The sequence below is a fragment of the Protomyctophum parallelum genome, assembly GCF_964188405.1.
Source record: "Protomyctophum parallelum genome assembly, chromosome: 1".
Lineage (NCBI taxonomy): Eukaryota > Metazoa > Chordata > Actinopteri > Myctophiformes > Myctophidae > Protomyctophum > Protomyctophum parallelum.
This window is the reverse complement of record NC_139697.1, coordinates 67,305,995-67,332,284: the sequence shown is the minus strand read 5'-3', so window position 1 is coordinate 67,332,284 and position 26,290 is coordinate 67,305,995. Positions and strand designations below refer to the sequence as shown.

The 26,290-nt window shown below is 42.6% G+C and overlaps 1 protein-coding gene across 2 annotated transcripts in view; it reads left to right on the top strand.

The window, feature by feature from the left end:
* The window catches only part of dbn1 (drebrin 1), a 144,697-nt gene extending 119,638 nt beyond the window's left edge, over positions 1–25,059 (top strand). For both annotated transcript variants that reach the window (XM_083763903.1, XM_083763902.1), the window contains exons 9-15: positions 2,511–2,564; positions 4,949–5,063; positions 18,881–19,018; positions 19,913–20,123; positions 21,285–21,540; positions 22,726–22,828; positions 23,466–25,059. In XM_083763903.1, coding sequence (XP_083620029.1) covers positions 2,511–2,564; positions 4,949–5,063; positions 18,881–19,018; positions 19,913–20,123; positions 21,285–21,540; positions 22,726–22,828; positions 23,466–23,518 — 930 coding nt within the window. In that variant the 3' untranslated portion in view covers positions 23,519–25,059. The remainder of the gene's footprint in view (positions 1–2,510; positions 2,565–4,948; positions 5,064–18,880; positions 19,019–19,912; positions 20,124–21,284; positions 21,541–22,725; positions 22,829–23,465) is intronic.
* Positions 25,060–26,290: the final 1,231 nt, after the last annotated feature.

Genomic DNA, 26,290 nt, shown 5'->3' with positions numbered 1-26,290 from the left:
TTAATGTAATGTGATTATAACATTTCCAACAGAGCTCGTACTGTACAGCCCTCTCCAATCAACGGGTCGGGGCCCGTTTATTGGAACGCAGACTTAATTGTGCCTTATATGTTCCCTTTAAACGTATCCATACAGCATAATAAGCAAATAGTGTAAAACGGCATGCTCTGGCCTGTGTATTAACTAAGAGCACTTACACAAGCAACATTAACGTATGGACTCACTGCTGGGTGTAATAATAATACTTACATTGTTCAGTTCCTCTGTGAAATCATCTAAGGATTATTAAATAATTTCCTCTTTCTACAGGGATACAGACAATACAAGACAATACCGGACAAAATAATACAATGCATTAAAACTGTGTGCAGTCATTGGTATAGTGTTTAAAGTCAGAGTAATAGTTGGTGGTCAGAGTCAGAGTAGTCACCACTCAGTGGGGGGATTCCAGAGGTTTTGTCGCCTCCTCATGGCAGATTTATGGAAGTGTCCTTTATTTGGCCATTTCACATAGGTTAGTAGTGAGCAAGGTTATAATAGTTTGGGTTTTTGTCTCCACCAGGCCGAAGGCATGTGGGGAGAGTATGTTTTGCACTCTGTCCGTCCGTCCGTCCGTCCGTCCGTGTGTCCGTGTGTCCGTCCGTCCGTGTGTCCGTGAGCAGCTAATCTCGGCCACCGTTAACCCGCTCGATGCCACATTTTGCACACACACTCCCTGGATGCCAACGATGAACCTCTGCCCCAAACTTTCCAGAACGGCCTGTTATAGCACCACCAGGAGGCCGCTTTGTGCAAAACAAGTTTTTGCACAGTACACCTACAGATTTTGTCCAAACATCACGCAAATTGGTACACAGTCTCTCTAGAGCCATTCAACGAAACCGGTCTTTCAGATTTCTCAGACTCCATCCTGATTGGTTAAGATTGGCTTCCAAAGTTCACAGGAGTGCTCAGTTTCAAACAAAATGCTGCAAATCATGAACACATCGCGTGATTTCCGTGAAATTGTGCACCCACATTCTCACTAGGCCGAGGACGAAATGCCACATGAACAATTTCAACTCAGACTCAAGGTGGCGCTATAACTGGCCGAAAAGTGTTTTTACCTCTAACTGCACGGATCTGTGGATAACTTTGTATGCCAACTCCCTAGAGGCCAAGGAAAAACCTTTGCCTGGAATTTTTCACATCTGCTCTTTATAGCGCCACCAGGAGGCCGACATATGTAAAACACATTTTCTATTATTACTCCTTCAGATTTTATCCAAATTTCACGCAAATCGGTATACACTATCTCCATAGTCATGTGATCAACACGGAGCGCCACCATTTCCCATCTTCCATCCTGATTGGCTAAGATTGGCTTCCAAAGCTCACACGATTCGTCCATTTAGAAAAAAGGCCACAAATCACAAACACAGTGTGCAATTTCCGTTAAATTATACACGCACATTTTCACTAGGCCGAGGACGACATGCCACAATTTTTTCCTCAAAATCAGCCTCACGGTGGCGCTATAACAGGCCAATTCCTGTTTTTAGCTATAACTGCATCGATCTGTATACAACTTATGTATGCACACATGGAAAAACATTGTACCTGCATCCCTCCAACACGAACCTCCGGCCCAAATCTTCCTCAACAGCCTGTTATAGCGCTACCATGAGGCCACAACCTGACCTGCCCTGGTGGAGACCTGTGCCGATTGGCACTTTGTCTAGTTTCATTATAGTTTAGTTTTAGTTAGTTTTGACATCTTTTTTTCTAATTCAGTTAGTTTTAGTTAGTTTTTAGAGCGGGTTTGCTAGTTTTAGTTTAGTTTTTATTTTGTGAAAATGCTTAGTTTTAGTTTAGTTTTAGTTTAGTTTTAGTTTAGTTTTAGTTTTTGCTGCCTTACGGTGCTGAAAAGTGCCGTAAAAACGGCTCGGGAAATAAGGAAAAGTACCGAATTAATTTAAAGGGTTTATATTCTAAATGTCCGTGGCATATAAATATTGTTAAAAAAAACGATGACGAATGCCATTTTGTCTATCATTTCAGTTCGTTTTAGTTAGTTTTGTGAACACACAATACAGTTTTAGTTTAGTTATCGTTTTTTAATTTATTTTAGTTTCAGTTTAGTTTCAGTTAACTAAAATGTTTTTTTAATTCTAGTTTTCGTTTTTTCGTTAGTTATAGTTAACTATAATAACCTTGGTAGTGAGTCTGTTGATGAAAGCGCTGCCGCCGGGGGATTTGTCACTCCATTGCTGCTTCATCTCGGTAGCCGGTAAACTGCCGCTAACAACCGCGACGGTGCCATGGGGGGGCGGCGGGGGTGTCGTTCCGTTCGGTGGTAACCGGTAAAATGCCGGCAACAACGGCGGCGGTGCCGCGGTGGTGCCGACATGCGTTGCGCCGTGGGATAGGTTATGGTTAGGGTTTGAGTTAGAGTCCTTAAAAACGTAGATCAGTGTTTATTTTGTTATTACATATTGAAAACTCTCTCTCTCTCTCTCTCTCTATCCCAGGTAACAGAGCTGAGTGGTGATGACCTCAATGACAAGAAGGAATCCGAGGTGGACGTGAGTCAAACAGTCAGACTAAAACTAAAACAATGAATATGTCAAATGAAGAGCGTGTGAATGAATCACGCAGAGATATACTAATATATATATATATATATATATATATACACACACACACACACACACACGGGGCCAACACCAGGAATGGTGGGATGTCCTGATCATGTACATCACTGCCGATACCGATATTTATATTTGCTAGAACACGTTTATGCCACATCACAACAGTACAATATCCCAAATCACAGACAATATCCAGTCAAATATCATGATATGGATATAATATTGATACTAGGGATGTCCCGATCACGTTTCTTTTGGCTCCCGATCTGATTCCGATCATTTGAAAATGACGTGCTACCGATTCTGACCGATGGACCACAATGAAAACAGGCCCTATAGGGGCTTAATTGGCCCAAAGCCTGTTAATAAAGTATTCAATCAATCAATAAAGAGCATAATACTCTTTTCCAAGTGTCTGTTTTCACAACCGAATGAGATGAGTATACACAAATTAAATGTAGATTTTAATTATTTATTTTACTGGTGAAAAACCGATTAAATAATCTGTATTATTTTATGGCATTTGTATGGCCGATATGGACAATTCCGATCATGCTACAGATTAATTGTGCATCCCTAATATATATACACACACACAGGGCACGTGTATATACTGATGATATATATATATATATATATATATATATATATATATATATATATATATATCCGCTCATGCTGTAGACAGTGTTAGTGTGTCACTGTGACAAAAAGAAAGAACCCTCCAGGCTCTGGTTCTGTGTTAATGGGACAGACAGGCACTGCACTGTGTCACCAAGGAGATATATAACCCAGAGAGAGAGAGAGAGGGTTGCATATGGAGGCATTTGCATTTGCACTGCAGGCTTCCTCTCTCATCTCATTGTGTGTGTCAGTGTTGAGTTTGATTTTAGATTTAGCTTTTGCATAGTCTTTTGAATAAAATGTGTCATATTTTAGTCATCTGAAACCTTTAGCCATTCAGTTTTAGTCGGCTAAATATTGTACGGTTTAAGTCGACTAAATCTACTGTAGACTAAAATCTATTTAGCATTTTGTATGCCTTCGTTTAAATGATCTCTATGAAAAAAAACTAGACTAAAATGTTAGGGAGGGACTTCCCTAACATTTTAGTCTAGTTTTTATTTATTGACTAGTTGATAAGGCCTCAAGACCAGCTAGAATGCTAGATTATAGTCACCGATGTACACAGTTTTTAAATGTACAAATATAAATGTCTTTACATAATAGGTAGTTAACTCTTACTCCACTAGCATTTATTTAAAAATTAGGATCTAATTCACACCAGCATTTTTTTAATTTAATAAAACTATTAAATTCACAAAAGTAGCTACGCTTTGCTCCACTAGAGTGAGCCACATCACTTCCTTGTTTTGCTTGGCAAGTAGCCTATGTGACGGGAGAATAGCGCTTGATGTCTTTACGGGGCTGCCTGCCACACATTCACAGTCGTATGAGCCGGGTGGTGCTTACACGCCCGCACGGCATGTGTTTGTAAAGCAATCAAGCGCTCCCCTTCCCCAGTACAGCTACAGAAATGTGGAATCAGGTGCGAATGATATAAAGTGATTGAAGGAGTGGGTTATCGGTGGAATTTACACCGGTCACGTGACGGTAACCAGCCAATCAGAATCAAGTATTGGGACTACCCGTTTTAGAAATGATCAATCAATGCAATGCCGGTGCACTAGAGAGCTAGCTCCACATCGCCGGCTCTGTGCCGTCAAAAAACGCTGTTTTGACCAAAATGCCATCTGGGACAAGGAATAGGAGATATATGGCGATTGAAAGAAACGGATAGAATGGATTAGTATGGCGACGGCGATCTAAGATGGACGATCCAGTGCTGTGCTAACAACATAGCAAGCTAACCGGCTAACGTAAGTAGCATTATGGCTCGATCGATCAAATGCACTACAAAAGCGCATTATTGCCAATAATCTTCGGCAATGGCGTTAAGCGTCAGTATCAAAATTAGGCTTCAATTGACAATAATCTTCGGCAATGGCGCTATAGTCAAACAACTAGTCGACTAGTAAACTAGGCAACTAGTCAACTAGTAAAAAATCACCAGAAGTGAATGCCCTAGTTTTACTCATGATGGCTTAGTTTTTAATTTGTTTTTTTTCCAGAGAAAAAGGGTATTCGACAAAAACAATTCGTCGTCATTTTAGTTGACAAAATCATCTTGTGTGTGTGTGTGTGTGTGTGTGTGTGTGTGTGTGTGTGTGTGTGTGTGTGTGTGTGTGTGTGTGTGTGTGTGTGTGTGTGTGTGTGTGTGTGTGTGTGCGTGCGTGCGTGCGTGCGTGCGTGAACAGGAGGCCAAGGCCATCATAGCCCAGAGGTCGGGGAATCCTCGTGAGTTTTTCAAGCTGAAGGAGAGAGCCATGACCGTCTGTGTGGACACCTCCCCTGTCTCCATACACAGGACCGGTAAGACTTATTAGTGGAGTCAACTGAGAAAGGCAATGTGACACAGTTCTCTCATCGGGTACGTACGTACTTGGGCACGGCTCTGGAAACAATCAAGCAGTTGAAAAGATCATCAGCACTCACAAGTAGTGTGGGGTTTAGAATGGTCGATCCATTCACCCAAGTAGTGTGGGGTTTAGAATGGTCGAAACATTCACCCAAGTAGTGTGGGGTTTAGAATGGTCGAAACATTCACCCAAGTAGTGTGGGGTTTAGAACGGTCGATCCGTTCACCCAAGTAGTGTGGGGTTTAGAATGGTCGATCCGTTCACCCAAGTAGTGTGGGGTTTAGAATAGTCGATCCATTCATCTAAGTTGCCCCGGTCTGGCCAAAAAAGGTCACTTCCTCAGAAGTTCTTGTTCCTCGAGTCGTTCAATTTCATGAACTACGAGGAGGGTCAGAACCGGAAGAACTGAATGCTGAATGAATCGTTGGAACTAATCGTTTTTTTTTTCTTTTCTTTATTTTTTTTTGTGAACTGAACAACAAATATACTGACACTAAAATGAACGATAGTTCCTTCCCGTCACTTGAAGGATCTCTTATCTATTGATGATGAGCAGCAAAAATAATATATATACACATTTTAATGACTTCCTCATGGTGATAATAGCAATGATCACGATGAGGAAGACTTGGTGATCTTTTCAATTAGCTAGAGTAACTAGACCAAGTAAAAAACCAGAGAACTGAACTAGACCAAGTAAATAACAAGAGAACTGAACTAGACCAAGTAAAAAACCAGAGGACTGAACTAGACCAAGTAAATAACAAGAGAACTGAACTAGACCAAGTAAAAAACCAGAGGACTGAACTAGACCAAGTAAAAAACCAGAGGACTGAACTAGACCAAGTAAAAAACCAGAGGACTGAACTAGACCAAGTAAAAAACCAGAGGACTGAACTAGACCAAGTAAAAACCCAGAGAACTGAGTAACTATAGAGGGGGGGGGGGGGGGGGGGGGGTATGTGGTCTTTGGGTTCATCTAAATCACTATATTTGTCACATTCATTGTCTGACATACTGTACATGTGCTGTTTATGACATCCATACTGTATACACCCCCCCCCCCCCCTGTACTGTACATCCTCCCCTTACAAACTACACACAGATCTGCATGAAATGGACCTACTGTATACTGTACAGTACTGTTAGAGATGATTTCATAGTGTAGGACATAGGCTACAGTACATAAACTCCTGGCATTATGTCCTCATAATGTGCTGAACGCAGAAACCCGAGACGTCAACACAAACTGCCTCCACGCACACACACACGATCAAGCTCATGTTGGAGCCTTTAGTTTGTCTCCCACCACCAGGGATATTATTTGGCCTGCTGCAGAAAAAACAAACAAAAGGCACAACACGTGCCGCGCACGCACACAGCGGAGCAGACGCAATACACAGGAAACCTAGAAGATGCATTAAAGCTCTCAGAACAGGACATAATTCAATGAACGCGCTCAAGGGCAGGAGATGTAACAAAGTACAAGCAGGGACCTGTGGAGAGTCTCTGATCTCTTCCATGCAGAGCAGGTTGACGTGCACTGTGGTGGATTATAATGATTTGATCTGTAACTCACGTCCTCTTGCTGCTCCTCGGGGAAGAAGAAAAACAACCACTGTCTGCAGGGCAGCTTATTATTATGCTAAATGATTAGCTGTTGGCAACGCAAAACAAAATGACAGCGTTGTTTGTTAAAGTGCTCTAAGCAAACATGCAAACGTGAAAAACAAAATCACGGTTGTGTGAAGTGAGGGGGCGCCTGGTAATGTTGGTTAAAGTGCTCCGAGCGGAATAAAATAAAACGGCGCACATCCTCCGATCTCGGTGCTGAGCCAAACTGAAAAGCAAAGGCTAGCAACTCACTTTTGTAATGCTCCGAGTATTTACAACGTTTCGACCGGTATTGGTCTTGGTATTGGATTTTGAATAAATACTTACAAAGTGAGTTTGCGAGCCATTGCTTTTCTCTTCAAAGTGCTCTAAGCAAACATTAAAAGTCAATAGACTTGGCTGCCACATGACGTCATGTCCAAAGTGCTCTAAGCAAACATTGAAAGTCAATAGACTTGGCTGCCACATGACGTCATGTCCAAAGTGCTCTAAGCAAACATTGAAAGTCAATAGACTTGGCTGCCACATGACGTCATGTCCAAAGTGCTCTAAGCAAACATTAAAAAAGCCCATAGACATTGGAGGGGATCATAGTGCCCGGCCTCAACAACTATGGTGCTCTCTAGACTAGACCACTGCTCCTCTGACATTATGTTATTTCCAGTCTGCTGGAAAGCAATGATTAGATTTTAATTTGCTTATTTAGACTGATATCCACTATTCAGTTACCCTCCAACCTGGCTCTGTTACAGAAGGCCTAAAGGAGTGTCTATTATGATGCTCTGCTTACAGTATCCATCAATTACTGGCAACTACATTTGCCAGTCAGTGCAGTTATAGAGAACCTGCTGTGTACATATTATTGATACTGTCATCTCATTTCTATATATACGTAATTGCAGTATAATATTTTTTTCATCTCCTACTTTGATTTGGAGACGTACAGAAATCCACCGTGTCTAATTCCTTGCATGTGCAAATGTGGCCAATAGGCTACAGGTGATACTTTTTGGTACTCCAGTCTCAAACATAAACTCTTCGGTTCACAGCTTTTTTTTTTTGTCTTACTTTTTTAGCTTCAGGGTTTTGTGGCTTCTGTTGTTTCTAATCGACTTTTTGAAAACCACATTGAAGTTGAATTCAGAGTGATGCTGAAAACACATTACTACCCTCTCTCTCGGCTGCTGTGTTAGGAAAATAGTTTGCACCATTTAATCAATATTGATCAATTTCACCATGGTCCAAATACTGTACACTGTACAACAAAAGGGCACATATGCTGTCCAGAGGGCAAGGGCACCCCCTAGTGTCTATCTGTGCATGCCACTGTGCTCACTGCCAGTAGTAGCATGGGTAAATGCAGAGCACAATGTCACAAACGGTGACAAAAAACGGACTGACACCCCAGCAACTCTTAAGGCCAACCGTTCAAGATTAACAAGCCTCTGTGGGTCCAACCTCAACCCTGCAAGCGTTGTGTGTGTGTCACTGTGTGTGTGTGTGTGTGTGTGTGTGTGTGTGTGTGTGTGTCACTGTGTGTGTGTGTGTGTGTGTGTGTGTGTGTCACTGTGTGTGTGTGTGTGTGTGTGTGTGTGTGTGTGTGTGTGTGTGTGTGTGTGTGCGTGTGCGTGCGTGCGTGCGTGTAAGGCCCTGACGTAGACTCTCTCTCTCCCGGTCATTCCTTAGCTTTGCGGACCTCAGCAAGCCAACAGGCTAGAGCAGCCAAAAGCCTCCAGCTGTACCTTTGTCCACGTGGACTTAACATGAACTTGGACTATAGAAACACTGTAACTGTTTTTGCTTGTTTGTAACAAAAGGCGGTGGCTGTTTGTTTTGCATCCACACGTAACAGAAACTACTGTATACCTATAGAATAAAGTGCTGATACTTCAAGCTAACAAAGCTCTCATATTTCTGCTGACTCTGCATGCTCTGTCTGCATATCACGCTAACCAGTATTTTACCCTTTCTTTCTTTCTTTCTTTCTTTCTTTCTTTCTTTCTTTCTTTCCATCCTGCTGTGGGGGGGGGGGGGGGGGGGGGGTTCTGTCTTTTTTTCTTTCTCACAATGTCCATCTGTTGGTCTTTGTCACCATCGCCATCCATCCTTTTCTAATTATTTCACGTCCTTTCATCCGTCCACTCCATTCATCTCATTCGTCTTTCATTTTGTCCTGTTGTCGTTGTTCACATTCTGCCATTCTTTCTGACTCCATTACTGGCCTTCTTCTATGGGACGGCTCACTTCCCTCTGGGGGGGGGGGGGGGGGGGGGGGCTGGGGCTGGGGTCAATCGTCCTTGCCTTGACCTCCTCTGCTATTTTCCTTCTGCTCTTTCTGTCTTCTGTCCGTCTGTCCGTCCGTTTCTTTCTTATCCGTCCTCCCTTCTCGTTCGTCTCTTCCTACGTCCACATCTGCCTGTGTGTGTGTGTGTGTGTGTGTCTGTGTGTGCGTGCGTGTGTACATGTACATATCCATGTGTGTGTGTGTGTGTGTGTTTGTGTCGTCCTCGGGGGCCCTCCATCCGTCCGTCTCTTGTCCACACACACACACCAGGACGCTTGGACAGTCCCTTCTTGCGGCAGCAGCACAGCCCCACCACCAGTGACCCCGGCAGTGACCCCAGTTCTTCTCCTCACCCCAAAACGCGGGGCGGTGGTGGCGGCGGCAGCATGTCCCCCCTTCGCACCCCGCGCCCCGCACGGACGCAGCAGCCCCCCTTGGCCGCAAGCGGTAGGTAAAACACAGGCGGACCGAGCATCAGGGACCAGTTGGAAAGAACAATGAACTGGAATAATATAGAGCAGCAGAGATATGAAGAAAAGGCGTCCGGGAACGTTGTCCAGTATGAACGACGTGTACTACTGGGGCTCTCTATAAAAAACCAGGTGCTTCAACCCCCCCCCCCCCTCCCCCAACGCATGGGCGTGGTTTCTAGCAGGATGTAGTAGTGCAGCCAGCCTGTTTAGACCTGCCTGTTTAGACCCATTTAGACCTGACGTCGAAATTTAGAAAATCTCTTATAAAACAGTTTTCTACTATGTTTCTATGTCAGTGGTGCTCAACCTTTTCCGTGCGTATTTGGCCGCCGACCCCATCTGAAAATATGTTTTTTCAGGGACCTTTTTTCTCACCCGCGTTGCTGGCCAATGGAGAGCAACGTCGCCACATGGCGGCCATCTTTCTACAGTCCAGCTCGCTCACTCATAACATTGTGCCTATAGGTGCATGTACTTTTTAAATAACCATAACTTGCTCAATTTTCAACCGATTTGGTTTGTTATGAACGTCAGATGATTAATAGACTTTCATATAAAATAACCTGAATCATAGCCACGTTGATAACGTTTGTAATAAGCCAACCCGTTAACCAAATCCGTATTTTTAGAACGTACCAGAAAAGTTAACCGCTGGCAGACTCTGCCTTGTGCCATCTAGCTTTTCTTATATATCTAGTAAGTATACCATTTTAAAGTATTGAAATAATATGTTTTTCTTTATAACAAATGCATGACGGCAAGTATTATCAAGGCAGTGATATGACTCTCCGCCACTAACCATTTTCACATGAATTCACGCAGCCGGGGACGGCGTAGCAGGTTAGAGATGACTAGCATGCCATTTAAGTTGGAAACCAATGGGTTTCCAAATACTGTAGTTTATATAGTGTATTTGGTAAATGTTATTGATACGAAACTTAGTTTTTGGGGTTCAGAAACCTCATCAACATTCAAATTTAGCTTGACAGGACGGGCCGAGGCAAGGCAACGAGAACGCGGATCAGGCACACACACACACACACACACACACACACACACACAACACAGTGTGTTAAGGGGCGACCCCCCCCCCCCCCAGGCGAAACACCTGATTTTTTTTAGGGAGTCCTGTGTGTATACTACTTCTTGTTGGAACCTCTCGGTTTCTCATCTCGTTCAACCACCGACCGACCGACACTCCCCTGCGTCACCAACCCCTCCCCTTCCCCCCCAACCCAACCCCAACACCCCTCCCCACAAAGCCAACCACCCTCCACCCCCTTTGCCTACCTCGTCCGCCCCACCCACCCACCACCACCACTATACTCTCAACACACCCATGACCCAACTCAGTCCAGAACCCCTCCTGAATCTAAGCCTCGGACAAGACTGACAGAGATCGTTTTAGATGTGGATTCTGACATCTGTGTCATCTCTGTCAGTCTTGGTCAACCACCCCCCAATAACAAACCACTGGAAGCTCCATAATAATACTATGTCTTGGTCATATTGTTCTATTGTTGTAGTCTCTTTTCTTTGTTTGTTTTGTTGTGGGTCTTCGTTGTTATTTACTGTACATGGCAGAAACATGAATCGTTTTTTTTTCTTTTCTGCAATATCTTCTGTTATTGTTACGTGTTCGTAGCCTGGAATCCAGACTCGTTCAGCGTTAGTTTTTTTTTTTTTTCACTTCACTTCTCCGCCCGGCGATCATCCTGTTTGAGCTGGCGTTCCGAACGTCACCAACTACATCCTGTTGTAGCTGGCGTTCCAAACGCTTAAATATTCCAATGCCGGAGCGGTTGCGCAAAGACCCGCTCTGCAGCACACTGCTCAACCCATTTTGGCCTGACATCGAAATTAAAAAGAAATGTCTCTTTAAAATCTTAAAGTATTTTTTTCTGAAAAAACTCATGTTTCTATGTCAGTGGTTCTCAATATTTCATGTCAAGAACCCCAGAAATTACATGTAATATGCCTCCGACCCCCCCATCTGAAAATATGTTGTTCCAGGGACCCCCCACCCCCCAGAATCAAAGATTTGAGTTAAAAACTGAAACTCTGAAAGAATATATATTCAAAGATTTGAGGCACATTTTCACGACTTTTCAAAAATAGCAGACCTACAAGCTCGTAGCGCACCACTCGGTGGCGCGCTATGAGCTTGTAGATCTGCTATTTTTCAATAGCTAAAGTATAACGTAATGTTTAAAACACCAACAGGGGTTCCCGCCCAAAATGGGTTAATGCAATTTATTTGTGCGTGTTATTTTTTGGTTGAATTACTGATGGCAAAGTCAACAGCATGTATATCCATAACAGCAGACAATACACTAGTTATTTCTTTCAATCATTAATCACAATCACAATCACAAATAAATTGCATTAAACAGTGCTGCAGAGCGGGTCTTTGCGCAACCGCTCCGGCATTTAGATATACTGTAGGCGTTCCAAACATCACCAACTACGTTGGCAAAGTAAAAGTATCAATACTGCAAAATAGAAATACTTTGTTACAAGTAAAAGTCCTGAATTAAAAATTTACTTGAGTAAAAGTGCAAAAGTATTGGTTCAAATGTATGCACGCATTGTGAACTTGTTAAAGTTTCAAATAATTGTAATGGAGTAAAAAGTATTGGAAATTGGAAATACTCAATACCTCCAAATTGTACGCAATCATACTGTAGTACTTAAGTAAATGTACTTCACCTGGGTGCCCGTTGGCCCACAGACCAATCACAAGCCGTGGCACCTGGGTGCCCGTAAAACCCGTTCCACCCCTTGGAAATACCATCATAACCAGACTGAGAACAAAATAAAATAAAACAAATAATAAAAATCTGCCGAGCGAAACCAATAACCAGTCTGGATTCCAGGCTAACATGTTTGGACTACGGATGGAAATTAGCATCCTTGCTAACTCCAACGTTATTTACACTACTCTACTGCTGTCGTTCGTTCTGTTGTATGTGTTCATTAATATGTACTGTCCCGTCCAAATCAACAAATAAAGAGTAAAGATTACTTACCAATCAAAACAGACTGATTGTGTTCTGAAATATTCCGTATTGGTCAATAGAGCGTTTTAATCGCATCGGGACTGAATTTCACTGTGTTCCTCAAGGAGTGTATACGGTAGTTCTTATTTCTTCCACGTACTCGCACACAAAGGACATGAAGAAATACACTGGGATTCAGTTCCGGGTGGGATTGAAACTCCTCTTGGTTGACCCGAGCTCTCAGTGGATATTCGGGGTGGTTGACCAAGGCTGACGGAGATCACACAAAAAAGAATAGAAACAAAACATAACATTCTGTTATTCTCTTCCGACGTATACCTCCTGATCCACTGTCACCTGATCAACACAAATTACACCTCTCCCCAAGAAGCACGCACACACACGCACGCACGCGCGCATGCATGCACACACGCGCGCGCACACACACACACACACACACACATACCCCACCTGCCCACCACCCTCTCTGACAGCGCTGCACAAGACAGTTCCATCTCTTCCAGTTGAGATGAAATAACCCCCTACATTCCTATAGCATCCTTATACTGTATATACAGTATTCAGGAAACCTTAAGTCTGCCCACTTCATCACACACAGTATACTATTTCAATCACTTAAAGTACTATACTTTAGTCAGTTTGGTTAGATGTGTTTATCACAGCACAGTGTTGGAAAACAAAACATAATGACTTTCTGGTCACCAAAAAAAAACGTAAATGTGGTTTAAACACGACATCGCTCTGAGAAATTCCATCATGCAAGGTTGCATTCACTGGATATAAGTTACAAGTTATAAGTTATGGTATAAGATATTACTGATTATTCTGAATTCTTTAGTGTCTCTCTCTCTCTCTCTCTCTCTCTCTTTCTCTTGTAAAGTTTATTTTGTGCAAATCATTTGCATTAATTGAAACTCCTGTCATGATGAGTACATCCACACTGAATGAAGTGAACTTTAGCCTGGTGATGAAGAGATGTAATCATTAAAAAAAAAATAAGATGGATCTTTTTTTTTTTTTTTTTAGATTGGACTTGCAGTGTAATGCTAGTCCAATCTAATAAAAAGTATAAAGGGAAATAATAAAATGAATCAATATAATTCATTCTGTGATTCTAACCAGAGATTCCAAACAAAGCCACAACAACAACATCAACAACAACCACCATCTCCTTCTCAGATTAGAACGCTGTGCCTCTTTTTTTCACAAAGCCCTTGTTTACAAACCAAACACATGCAGTGGCCCCAGATCTTTCCCCTGTCTGTCTCAATGTCTCATCTAAAAGCTTGATTTACACTCCATGGCATGGTGGTGTTGCTGGCCAAGAAGATCAGATCTCTGCAACAGGGTTTCTCGTAGTGGTGGGTGCCGTGACGCCAGTTCAGGGTGTACGTCGCACAATACTTTGATAATATTTGGAATTCATCAATATCACTTCAGTTAACCCACTTCTTAGACCCTCTCGAAGTAAAACTGTTGCACTGTGTTCTCCATGAGTTCTTTCTCCATCTACCCCAACTCCCTTCACCAAAAATAGCAGATCTACAAGCTCACAACGCTGTGACGCGTTGTGAGCTTGTAGATCAGCTATTTTTGGTGAACATCGTCCCCCCCCCCCCTCCCCCAGAATAGATAGAGATGCTGGGGTTCAAGTGGTTAAACCTCAGGTATAAAGATATTTCATGTTCTAATCTAATGGAAACCGATATTCCTCTGTGAACATACTGTATCTTTGGGTGGAAAGATTTGCATATTTGCGTAGCATAATATGACATTTGAATATTTACGTAGTGTAATACGACACTTAACTGTTAAAAATGAACGTGTAATTCAGGGGTGCCGTGGATGAGAACGTTATTTACAGGAATGCCCTGATTCAACAACGTTTTGCTCTACAAAACAGATCTTGTTCTTTTTTTTCCCAGCACTACCAGCACTACCATGGAGGCTTAACCATTAGCTTGTTCATGCCTAGCAACCTAGCTTCTCCTCGCTAATGAACTAACAAGCTAACAGCAACCCTGTAGCATAGCATCCTGCTAACGTAACTTAATGAATTAACAAGCTAGAAGCAACCCAGTAGCATAGCATCCTGCTAACGTAACTTAATCGTGTGTTGATCCTCTGTGGTTGTAACGGTAAAGTCTCTCGTCCATTTGTGTGACTTAATTGTTTGTTTGTTGACCACATAGTTCATTTTTAGTGTTTTTTAGATGTTGTCTTCGTAGCTGTGTTGACTCATTGTACCGTTTTTTGTTTTAATAGTTTTTAAGTGGATTGTGTTTAGTTAAAGTCATACAGTGTAACCTTTTTAATTAAACAAAGATATACATAATGTTTCGCATGAATGTGTTTTTGACATCTTCTCAAAACACTATTTAAACACATTAAACACTATTTTTATTCGTGACTGACATAGGCATCGGAAATGTACCACAAAGTTATTTATGTGTTTTACGTTTTCTTTTTTTTTCTCCAATACTATTTGTATTGATTTTTAGATTTTTATGACAAAGACAAAACAAACAGACAACTCAGCTCAGACACAAAGGATAAGATATACACACATACACAATGTGTTTTACACATGTATTTTAGAGGTAATTAATACAGTTTCTGTGTACATTCCAAATTATCTATTTACTCAGACCCAGCGGCATTCCCTTTTCCAGCGTTCCTTTCGTATAAGCAAACGCTGTAATGAGTGTTGCCAAAAGGACTTACTGAAATGAACGTTACACTGTATGACCTTAATAACTGGTGGCCACTAAGTGGTTTAGTTCATTTCTGTTCTCGATTGTTTTGAGCTGTGAAATAATGTTCTGTTTTCTCAGGGACGATCGAGGACCTCTGACTTTAACTTGGCTATTCAACACAGGTGTTCTACATTGATTCTCAACCTTTTTTAATTGAAGGGTACCCCCAGTTTAAAAATAATTAGGCCACGAACGGACCCAATATTTGATACGATGTTTTATCTCATGGGACCACAAATCCACACTGTAAACCGATCAGTGTTTATTCAACTCTGAGCCAACCGTTCCAGAACCGTTGCAGAGCGGATCAATTAGCTTGTGTTGCACCCCTGATTGATGAAATCTCACTCTTTCTCTCCCATCTTAAATTCTCCTGATGACACACACACACACACACACACACACACACACACACGGCTGCTGCTGCTACTACTGCTGCTGGTCCTTCTCTTCTCATCCAACCTGTGAGTGTGTTTTGTTATGGCCGCCTGTCGTGTTACCGTAGTAACCTGGCCCGTGTTGATGCACACGTCCCCTTCCCCCCCCAGTCGTGGGGTTTTGTGTTCTGTGACCTCATCATCTGGCCGACCTCATTGACCCTTTACCTTTGTGTGGAGTAGTGCCATGAAGTGTCTTGCGCATGCTCTGTTCTCAGTGTGGTAGAACAAGTACTTTTTACTCAAGTAAAAATTGGCAATACCACCACAATTTATAAAATACTCTGTTACAAAGTAAAAGTCGGTATTCAAATTTTTATTTGACTGAATAAGTGCTCATTATTGCAAAATGGACCATTTCACTTGTGTCCCTCTCGGGAAGTGTTTTCACGAATGTCCCATTTCTGTTTGGCTTTCTGGTGGCGGATCATTTTGCAGAGTCAGTGGATGGAAAACCGGCTCAGTCTGGTTCCTTTTAACAGCGAAAAAACAAACCCCCTTCAACCTTTTGTCCTCTGAATTAAATGAATGAATGGGTGGCTTCATTGCAGACTCATGGTCCATAGAAACAACATACAAAACAGAACATAAATTAAAAACTGTCCAAATGAACCTAATTTGAAACCTCTAATTTGACAATTTAGACCAGTTTAAGTACAGGCTTTTAAGCCAATGTCTCCTATAAGGCTATAGAGGAGTGTCAAGTGCAGCTTTTTGTTCAGTAACAGGGGTCTTTCCCAATCTCTCCAGCTCTTAAATGAACTGAGGAACAGCTCAGGAAAAGAAGAAGTGAAATTGTGATTGTGAAAAGTGTTGAAACAAAGAAATTAGCAGACAAAAATCACATCCATCTCCCAGTTCAAACTGGCCTAAAGTCCTTGAGAAGTTACATTGAATTAATTAATTTGTTGCTTTCACAATTTAGTTAAACTATTTAAGTTAAGCTGACCCTCTGCCTGGTCCTGTATCAGCCTGAACCTTCCAGTCCAAACAGGATTTCAGCCCAAGCGAAACTCTGTCCTTCTGTAACAAAGTCTCACATCTCCACCTGTCCCCAATCAAAAGCCACTTTATTTATTTTTGTACCAGCTTCAGTGGCCTTGTGGTTAGACTAGAGAGTGTCCGCACTGAGATTGGGAGGTTGGGTTTCGATCCCTCGACCGGGTCATGCCAACGACTCTAGAAATGGTACCCAGGCCAAGTGCCCTCTCTGCTTGGCACTCTGCATCAAGGGTTGGATTGGGGTAAGTCCCTGCGACATAGCCTATAGCGTCATGTCCAGGGGATGTACTTGTACATCTATTTTATTGATTTAATTTACCACGGACGGTGCACATTTATCAACACGTCAGTTCACAATCCATGTAAAAATGGGCCAGAAGCAAATTGTCATCTTTAGTCCATGCTGCCTCACGCTGCAGAAAGCGTGTGGCCCTATGGCGGTAAGGCTTACTTACTTTAAAAGCCACTTTTACACTGCATGTTACTTACTGGCTCAGCGCCACGTCACTCTATACTGGAACCAAATGGACCACTCTACACTCTGCTGATCGGTGATCAATACTGATTGGCCCCCTAAAGCGCTGCCAAGTGCCAACAACATACAGCATTCGTGCGTCAGTACGAGTCAGTCCTGTCATTTCAGCATCTGTGACTCCACAGTCATATACGTACGTGATATATTCATATAACATCTGTGACTCCACAGTCATATACGTACGTGATATATTCATCTGTGACTCCACAGTCATATACGTACGTGATATATTCATCTGTGACTCCACAGTCATATACGTACGTGATATATTCATCTGTGACTCCACAGTCATATACGTACGTGATATATTCGGATATCCATGCTTTGTGCTTTCACCAATTGTGACTGGTGTTATTTTATAGCCTAGTTAGAGATGCACAATAATGGAATGATCTATATCACATTATTAATATTGAACTCATTGCAGAATAAATAAATAAAAACACACACAGACTGGCTGCTCTGTGAGTACAAAGTAGGCTACTACTCTGGATTATTTTGAGATTGGTTCGATACCGATATGGCATTTACCAATTATATTGGGCATCTCTATAATTATAGTCTAATTAGTATCTGGTGTTCATAAACATTGATTTCTGCCTTGCTCGGCCACACATTTAATGTGTGTTAATGACGCCATGCTGTTCAGGCTATGGTAGTAACTAGTAACTAACCCATGCTGTTCAGGCCATTGTAGTAACTAGTAACTAACCCATGCTGTTCAGGCTATGGTAGTAACTAGTAACTAACCCATGCTGTTCAGGCTATGGTAGTAACTAGTAACTAACCCATGCTGTTCAGGCCATTGTAGTAACTAGTAACTAACCCATGCTGTTCAGGCCATGGTAGTAACTAGTAACTAACCCATGCTGTTCAGTCCATTGTAGTAACTAGTAACTAACCCAAATTCTACAAATGAGCCCAGCAATTTTAATCATTAGGGATATGAAGCGTCACTGAAATAGTGTTCATTTATTATGAGAGTAAGAAAATATTTTTTCACCAAACAAACAAAATAGGGTCACATACCTGACAGAATTGCCGGGCTGATTTGTTTATTTTTGGAACACAGTTCAAGATGACCCCTGATATTTTAAAAGCACACCCGTGTGAGAGGCGCTAATATATTTCAGTCTAACTCGTGTTGATTAGGTGATGTAATGGTGATGTAAAACAAACGGTGCAAATACAAACATCAAACGCCATTAACAGTAAAGAGACAATATGACGTAAATGACACCTTATGACGTAAATTTTCCCTTCATTGTCAATGGTGTTTACAAAACAAATTGAACTAAAGACAAACATTAAACCTGTGTATAGGAGGGGCTGGCGCCCCTCAAAAATATAAAAAAATACTTCCGTGGCCCAGGGGATAAGGGGGCGGGACTGTGACGCTCTATAAGCCATCGTATACGACTTATATAGAACTTTACAGGTTTTTCTTGTCGAAAAGTAAGTATACATAATTGCCAAAAGCCACCACATCCACATTGGTACCAACAAAGGTTTTGGTAAAAGAGGAGATAAGCTTTGATGACCATTTTTGTCCCGTTCCTCAACCTGAACATCCTGCTGTGTGTGTGTGTGTGTGGTTGGGTTGTGTATATGGCAGTATTATGTATTGCTATGCTCCTTTGAACCACTAGATGGCGATGATGATGACACCACCCAAGCGAGCTTAGACGGCAGAATGGCTGCCGCTTCGCCCATCCCTAAGATAGTCACCACGCCCATCACAGAGGAACAGAGGAAAGACCACGAGGACGACGGCACCAATGAGTGGGGTGAGGAAGCACAGAATGGGAGGGGCCAAAGGGGGGGGGGGGGGCATCTATATTATTGAGCGGTGCTCCTATCCTATGCCCAGCGTTGTGTGTCTGTATGAGCAGGGAATGTGCTCGGCTGTGAGTATTAGAGGGGCAGGGGCTGAAATCTTGTAAGAGGGCACTTTTGGACAAAAATAGCAGATCTACAACGCTGGCCACTTTGCTGGCGTGAGCTTAATTATGCTATGCTTCACTGCTGTGCTGTACTTCGTTGAAATAAACATCGTGGAACATCATCTCGTCTCATGTCTGCCGTGCACAATTCTCCTCTGTATGGTATGAAATATACTTCACGTCGCAGCTATTTTCAGGGCGCAACCCAGCACTCTTTAGCTAGTGGAGATGTGGCGTACGACATGGATTTAGAAAACAAACCAGTTCAACGCAAAATGCTGCGTTCGAGTTCAGGAGACTTCGGGGGGGCAGAAATTACTTCGGACAGATGGAAAACTTTAGTCACTTCTTGTCTAAAATACACTTTTTGTCCAGAAAAAGAACATGTTGGCCCGGGAAGGCCTAGCGGTCCGGCAGCCTGCCAGCGCATCGTGCGTTGGAGTCGCCATCCTGTCTGTCTCCGCTTACTTTGTCAATAAAGTTAAAAAGCCCCAAACGTATATCTTAAGAAAAGAAAGAAGAAAAAAAGATAAGATATTCCACCAGATGGAACAGGTTTTTAGTTACCCCCTATATAACTGGTCAATGGAATGTTTCTATTGATGCAGCAGCAAAAAATAAAAATATTAATAATAATAATAATAATAATATAAATATTACATTTCTTTACCTTTTTTCCTCTAAAGCTAAAGTGGCCCATCTAAAAGCTCTGTTGGTCTTCTCGCCTCTCGTCTGCAGGTTCAGGGTCGAAGGCGGAGCCCCAGGAGACCACGCCCCCCAGGCCCGTGCAGAGCGTGGCGCCCCAGGCGCGGGACCCCGCCAAGTTCAACGTGTGGGAGTCGGGGACGGACAGCCTGGTGGACATATGGGACAGCTCCCAGACCTCCCCCTCCTCCCCGTTGGCGGGTGGGATGAGTGACAGCCCCAACGCCAAACCCGCTGCTGTCAGGTGGCCGTTTTTGATCCTCATTACAAGTATCTTCGTTAAAATGAGCCTGATATACAAGCTCACGACACGTTGCAATGCTACTCGTTGTGAGCTTGTAGCTCTAGTGCTGGGGTTGAAGTGGTTAACCACTTTCCGCCTGGTGTCCTATTCTGGACATATTTATTGACAAGTGGACAATCCTTCACGTCTGTGTTCCAGGTTGAGGGTTTTGAGGGGCGCTAGCCCCTCCTATATACAGCTTTTGTCCCCACAAAATGTCCGCAACGCAAACATTACATGCCATTGATAATGAAGAGAAAATGTACTTGTCTTGTCCCCCACACGACTCATATTTCCCATCGACAATGAACAGAGAAGCTACAGTAGGTCACATGTCCATCAGATATGACGTACATTTGTGGCAACAGGCATTCTGATTGGCCAGTATGAGATGTAGCATGATGATCTACGATGATAAGAGCGCCCCTCACGTCACACGGGTGTGATTTTTATGAACCAATCACGTCGCTTTTATTAGGTCATGTCAGGGGGTTGGCCTTAGCTTACAAAGTTGCCGCACTCTGCTCCGCCCATGACATTTAATAAATTCATATTTCTATTTTGTTTTATATAAAAATGTAAGACTTGACGACTGTGCAGAATAATTGCGGTTATCTCAGATAATTCACCCTCTTCGCACCCATTGGTTGCGGTTTCGTGGTTAGACAAAAATCCTCTCTCTCCATCCACTACCATTGAAATAACATGTTTTTCAGTTGCCTCATATTGATATTCTGTGCATTAAATTCTTAGTTTAAACTTGGTGTCAGACAAAAGGAACATCACGCAGTGACTGCATGGGCATATCATGTTTGTTTTTAGTTTCTTCCAAAAAAAGATGCAAATTCAACATAAACGAGGCAGAAAAAGCCTGCTGGTTACTGGTTAGTCAGTCAGGGACCAATCAGAAGGCTGACAAAGGGTGAATTGCGGTTAGGCGACGACGTAATAACCGCCACGGGCCTAGTCGTGACGTGGTCTGTGTGTTGTCGTATAGCGGTCCCTAGTCGTGACGTGGTCTGTGTGTTGTCGTATAGCGGTCCCAGACCAATGCCTCTGCTGAGTTTAGAGTAATAACCGCCACGGGCCTAGTCGTGACGTGGTCTGTGTGTTGTCGTATAGCGGTCCCAGACCAATGCCTCTGCTGAGTTTCGACGACATGGCGGACAGCTCCACGTGTTCGGGTTCGGGCGGCGCCGGCGCTGACGACGAGCCCTCCAGCCTGGTGGCGGTGGCGGGCGGGGCCGACCACATGACCCTCAGCTACCAGCAGGCGCTGCAGCATGCCGCGGCGGGGGAGGGGCAGGGGGCGGAGCCGGACCACAGCGCACAGCGGCTGATCACCAACGGGGAGGCGCTGCTGAAGGAGGGCACTCAGGTAACCAGCGGTGGTGTATATTTATATATTATATTTATTCATCTTTTACTTAAAGGAGAATTCCATGCTAGAAGGCTTTCTTACCTATTATTATTATTATTATTTGTAGTTGTTACGTCCCCACCAAAGAGGTCCAGGTGTTATTTTGTGCAAAAGCTCATTATTGGCTATTTCCCCTAATATAAGAAGCCCTCAATGAATTGAATTGAATTGAATTGCATTGAATTGAATGGGGCATTGGGGTGTTGCTAATTTGCTTATTTCCCTCGCTCAATTCATTATGTAAATAGTATCCCAAGCGGCACACTTTACTACTTATTTTGATGGAAATAAGCAAATTAGCAACAACAACAAAAAACCCCATTCAGGGCTTATATTAGGGGAAATAGCCAATAATGCACTTTTGCACAAAATAACACCTGGAACCTCTTTGGTGGGGACGTAACAACTATAAATAAAGGTAAGGAAAGCCTTCTAGCATGGAATTCTCCTTTAAATCAGTGGTTTTCTACAGAGCAACTTAGGGGATGACATTTTAAAAAACAAGGATATGAGTTTAAACTCAGGACCTCAGGGCCCTGAACTCATATCCTTTTTTGTAAATGTCATCCCTTGAAAAAAGGTTTTTTTGACACCCCCGTTTTTTTTGTCTTCATACCACAAAACAAAAATATCATCCCCTAAAAAACATAATTTCCCACCCGTTTTTTTTCTTTTTCTTTTTTTCATACCAAAAACTAAAATGCCCCACTGTTTAAGGGTAAGGGTCCATTTGGTTACCAACTCTCCATCATTTAGCTGGGGTGCAGTAGGAACCACTTGGAACCCCCTCAAGGACCACTGGTTGAGAACCACTGTCCATAAAAGTAGTATTACGACAACATAGAAATACTCTGTTACAAGAGAAAGGCCTGTATTAAAAAGTTTACTTGAGTAAAAGTATATACACTAGGCATTGGCACCAAAATACCAAGTATTGAACATTTAAAAAATAAAAAAGTACCACACAATTGTACTTAAGTCCAGTACTAGCCCTAGTACTAGTAGTATATGCACTTACTTTCCACATAATCAGGACAATGTTACTGTTAATGTTGCTTTTAGTTGAGTTGAGTGAACACATTCGCCATCTACTGGCCAATCACATTACAGCAGCTGATGTGGTCCCTGTCTGTGTCTATACAGGCTGGTAGTGAAGGCTATTTCAGCCAATCACAGGAAGAGGAGTTTGGCCAATCGGAGGAGTGCTCAGCCAAACACACGCCCGTGTTTTACAACAAGCCACCAGGTCAGAGCAAATCCATTTTCAATATGAAATTATATTATTAACAAATCCATCATGATACAATAGTATATCGTCAAAATCTAAGAAAACCTGGAGATAAGATGTCTCTGCCCGACGATATAGTGTGTATGCGTTAGTTGTGGTTACAGTGCGTGCGTGCGTGTGTGTGCGTGCGTGCGTGCGTGCGTGTGTGTGTGTGTGTGTGTGTGTGTGTGTGTGTGTGTGTGTGTGTGTGTGTGTGTGTGTGTGTGCGTGCGTGCGTGCAAGTCTCTTCAGAGTCCAACTTAGACCTTAGCCATAGTACTTGATGACCTCGCAGTCTTATGCAACACAAAGGCTAAAATGTAATTTAGAAAGCATGCTCTGGGGAGCCCGCTGGCCTAGTGGTCCAGGCGCATGCCACATATAGGCTCTGGCCTGACGTGTCTCCTCTAATTCTCTCCCTCTCCCTCTTTCCTGTCTGTCTTCTCTTGAAACTATCAATAAAGGCAGAAAAGCCAAAAACAAATCTTTAAAAAAAGAAAAGACAAAGAAAGCATGCTGTCGTGTTTACCGTGCTTACTGCAAATCGCTCTGGATTAAGAGTGTCTGCCTGATGCCTATACATTGTAAACCGTAAACTGTGTGTGTGCATTTCCAGAGATTGACATAACGTGCTGGGACACAGACCCGGTCGAAGACGAAGATGATTAATTAGACGACCATTCATCCAATCACACGTCGCCATCATCCCGCCATCCCCCCCCGGACCAAGAGAAGCAGGAAGTAGACACAACTGCTGCGCATCGTTTTTCTAAAAAGACAAAAAACTAAATTACAAAAAAAAGACAATAAAAAAAAGTAATAATGAGTCTTGCATCGAAAAAACTTCTGTACAATATTCTAGGAGATTAAAAAAATATGTTAGCCACAGAAGGAGATTTGAGTTATTGTTAAATACGCTAACGGCTCGTAAAAGAGCTTGTGATATTTTTTTCTTTTTTGAGATGTATCTCCTCTCTCTCTCTCTCTCTCTCTCTCTGTCTCTCTCTCTCTCTCTCTTTTTAATTTTTTTTAATTTATTTGACTTGTTTTTCGTTTTTGTTTTGCTATGCAGATATACAGTAATAGCTGAGAGTGGGGTGTTGATGTACCATAACACAGCGAAGTAGCACACGGCTGTATTCTCATATAGTCAATCACAGTACTACAAATCCTGAGTCTATATCTTTTAATCACATTAAAACCCGGCATCCCTATCTTGGGCACATTTTAGATTTATCTCCAGAATGATTAGTTTTGGTCATATTTAACTTTTTTTTAGATTTTTGTTTATATTTCCGTGCATTTGTTGGGATGCAGGTGACAACTGAAGCAAACATGAATAAAGTACGTCATGATAGAATCCTACAATCTGCTCAGCAGCATCAGACTTGGTGACTCTGGGCCAGTGGTCCCCAAACCTGAGCTAATGTGTTTAGGTTGAGGGGGGGGGGGGGGGTCGCGGCAGAGATTTGCGTACGCCCTGATTGGATCTCACCGATCGGCCAGTCACCCCCGGGGCCCCTCCTCTCTCCCCCTAGTGCAGCACTACGACGTCACATAATTTGGAGCGACGCCCACCCGGAAGGGTTGACTCCTCCCACTTCTAGCCCAGAGCGGCCAATGCGTTCCTCCAGGCTTTAATGTTTTGCGCCGACAAAAATGAAAGCCTGGGTATCGAGGCGAGTGTTCCCCAAACCTTTTAGCCCGTGACCCTAAAGAGAAGTTTGATGTCTCCTCCTGGGGTTCCGGGACCCCAACAACTGAAAACAGCAGATGTACAAGCTCGCTTGCTTTCACTTCCGCTTTAACGTTACATAATTATGTGGAATTTATTTTTAATTGTTTTAATTGTATTTATGAAATAATTTTAAAATAATTGGTTGAATGTCGATATGAAATATAGAATATAGGCTACATGACTTACAATTACACAATACTTTTTTAAATTAGTACAATATTGTTTATTTAATATTTTTTTTAATCTTTTCGTAAATGATAAAATGGTAATGGTTCATTTATATAGTGCTTTTATCCAAAGCGCTTTACATAGATTGTGCATTGCATTATATTTAACCATTCACACACACACACACACACACACAGACACACACACACACATTCATACACTGATGGCGGGGGAAACCATGCAACGCACCAACCTGCACATCGGGAGAAATTTGGGGTTCAACGTCTTGCTCAAGGACACTTGGACGCCAACTCTGGGGGAGCCCACAGGGCCCTGGCGGTTCCCATCCGCCCGTTCCACTGCCGCCCCTTTTGATAATAATTAAAAATAGAAACAAAAAGGTGATATTTACAGTACTCTGGACTTTCATCAATACAAGAGTGTTTGGTGTTTTCATCCAGAGTGACCAAAAGGTCAGTCAACTTGAATAAAATCTAATGCTAATGCTCAAGAGCAGGGTGCGGCATTTCTGTTAATGAGATACTTTTTTTCATGTTTGCTTCCGTTTCATATGTAAAAAGAAAAATGCGAAAATAGCCAATCTACAAGCTCGCAACGTGTCGCATCACTTATTTTGTCTTACGACAAAGTAGGGCTTAAAAGTGGTTAAATGGATGACTCAGGATTTTAACTGTGACAATACTGCAGCCTTTTGCACCGTAGTCAGTACTGCTAGATTACCCCCTATAACATTATTATGATTAATATCATAACGTTGATTCATTATGTATTGTTCCTATTATTGCCATGTAGCCTCCTTCTCTCGCTTCCTACCTTCATTTCTTCCTTTCCTACCTCTTCATTCTGTTTTCCCACCGAGTGTCTCAACCTCACTGCAAAGAAACACATTAAAATAAGTTATTTTAGCTTTTTCTCAACTCTTGAAATGTCACTTTTTGTAAATCAAGCGATTGTTTTGACAAACTGAGTCAGTTTGCTTTTGTGCTTTTGGCTTACTGGAAACAGAGCGCCAAAGTCCTGACGTCACTCGCTCGTCCCCTGGTTCTGCCTGGTCCACGGAAGTCATTTCTCTATGGAGAATAACATGGGCTCATCTTGAAATCGTTTCATATAAGCGTTGTGGTCCAAAAATAAACAAGCTGTCTCGGCGTTATTGTCAGGGAGGTGTCTCTGTATCGTTTGCGACAGTCAGTCACTCATAATATGATACATTATGCTAGTCTGTTTCTAGAGAAAATGTAACTAATTCATTCTCTCAGTCAGTTGATTCTTCATATCCATATGAGTGTAAACACAGTTCTTCTATGAGGCGATCTAAAATCCCCCTATGGGGATTACAATGCAAATAAAAAGTACATGAACCCGTGGATTTGCGCCCTTCACCGATATTGACGTCAGCACTTCGGTGCTCAATACTCTGCAACTACACCAGTATGGGTCTCAAAGTGGGGTCCAGGGGACCCTCATGGTTCCTTTAGTTCCATCTGTACACTCTCAGTATGGGGGTCCTAAGA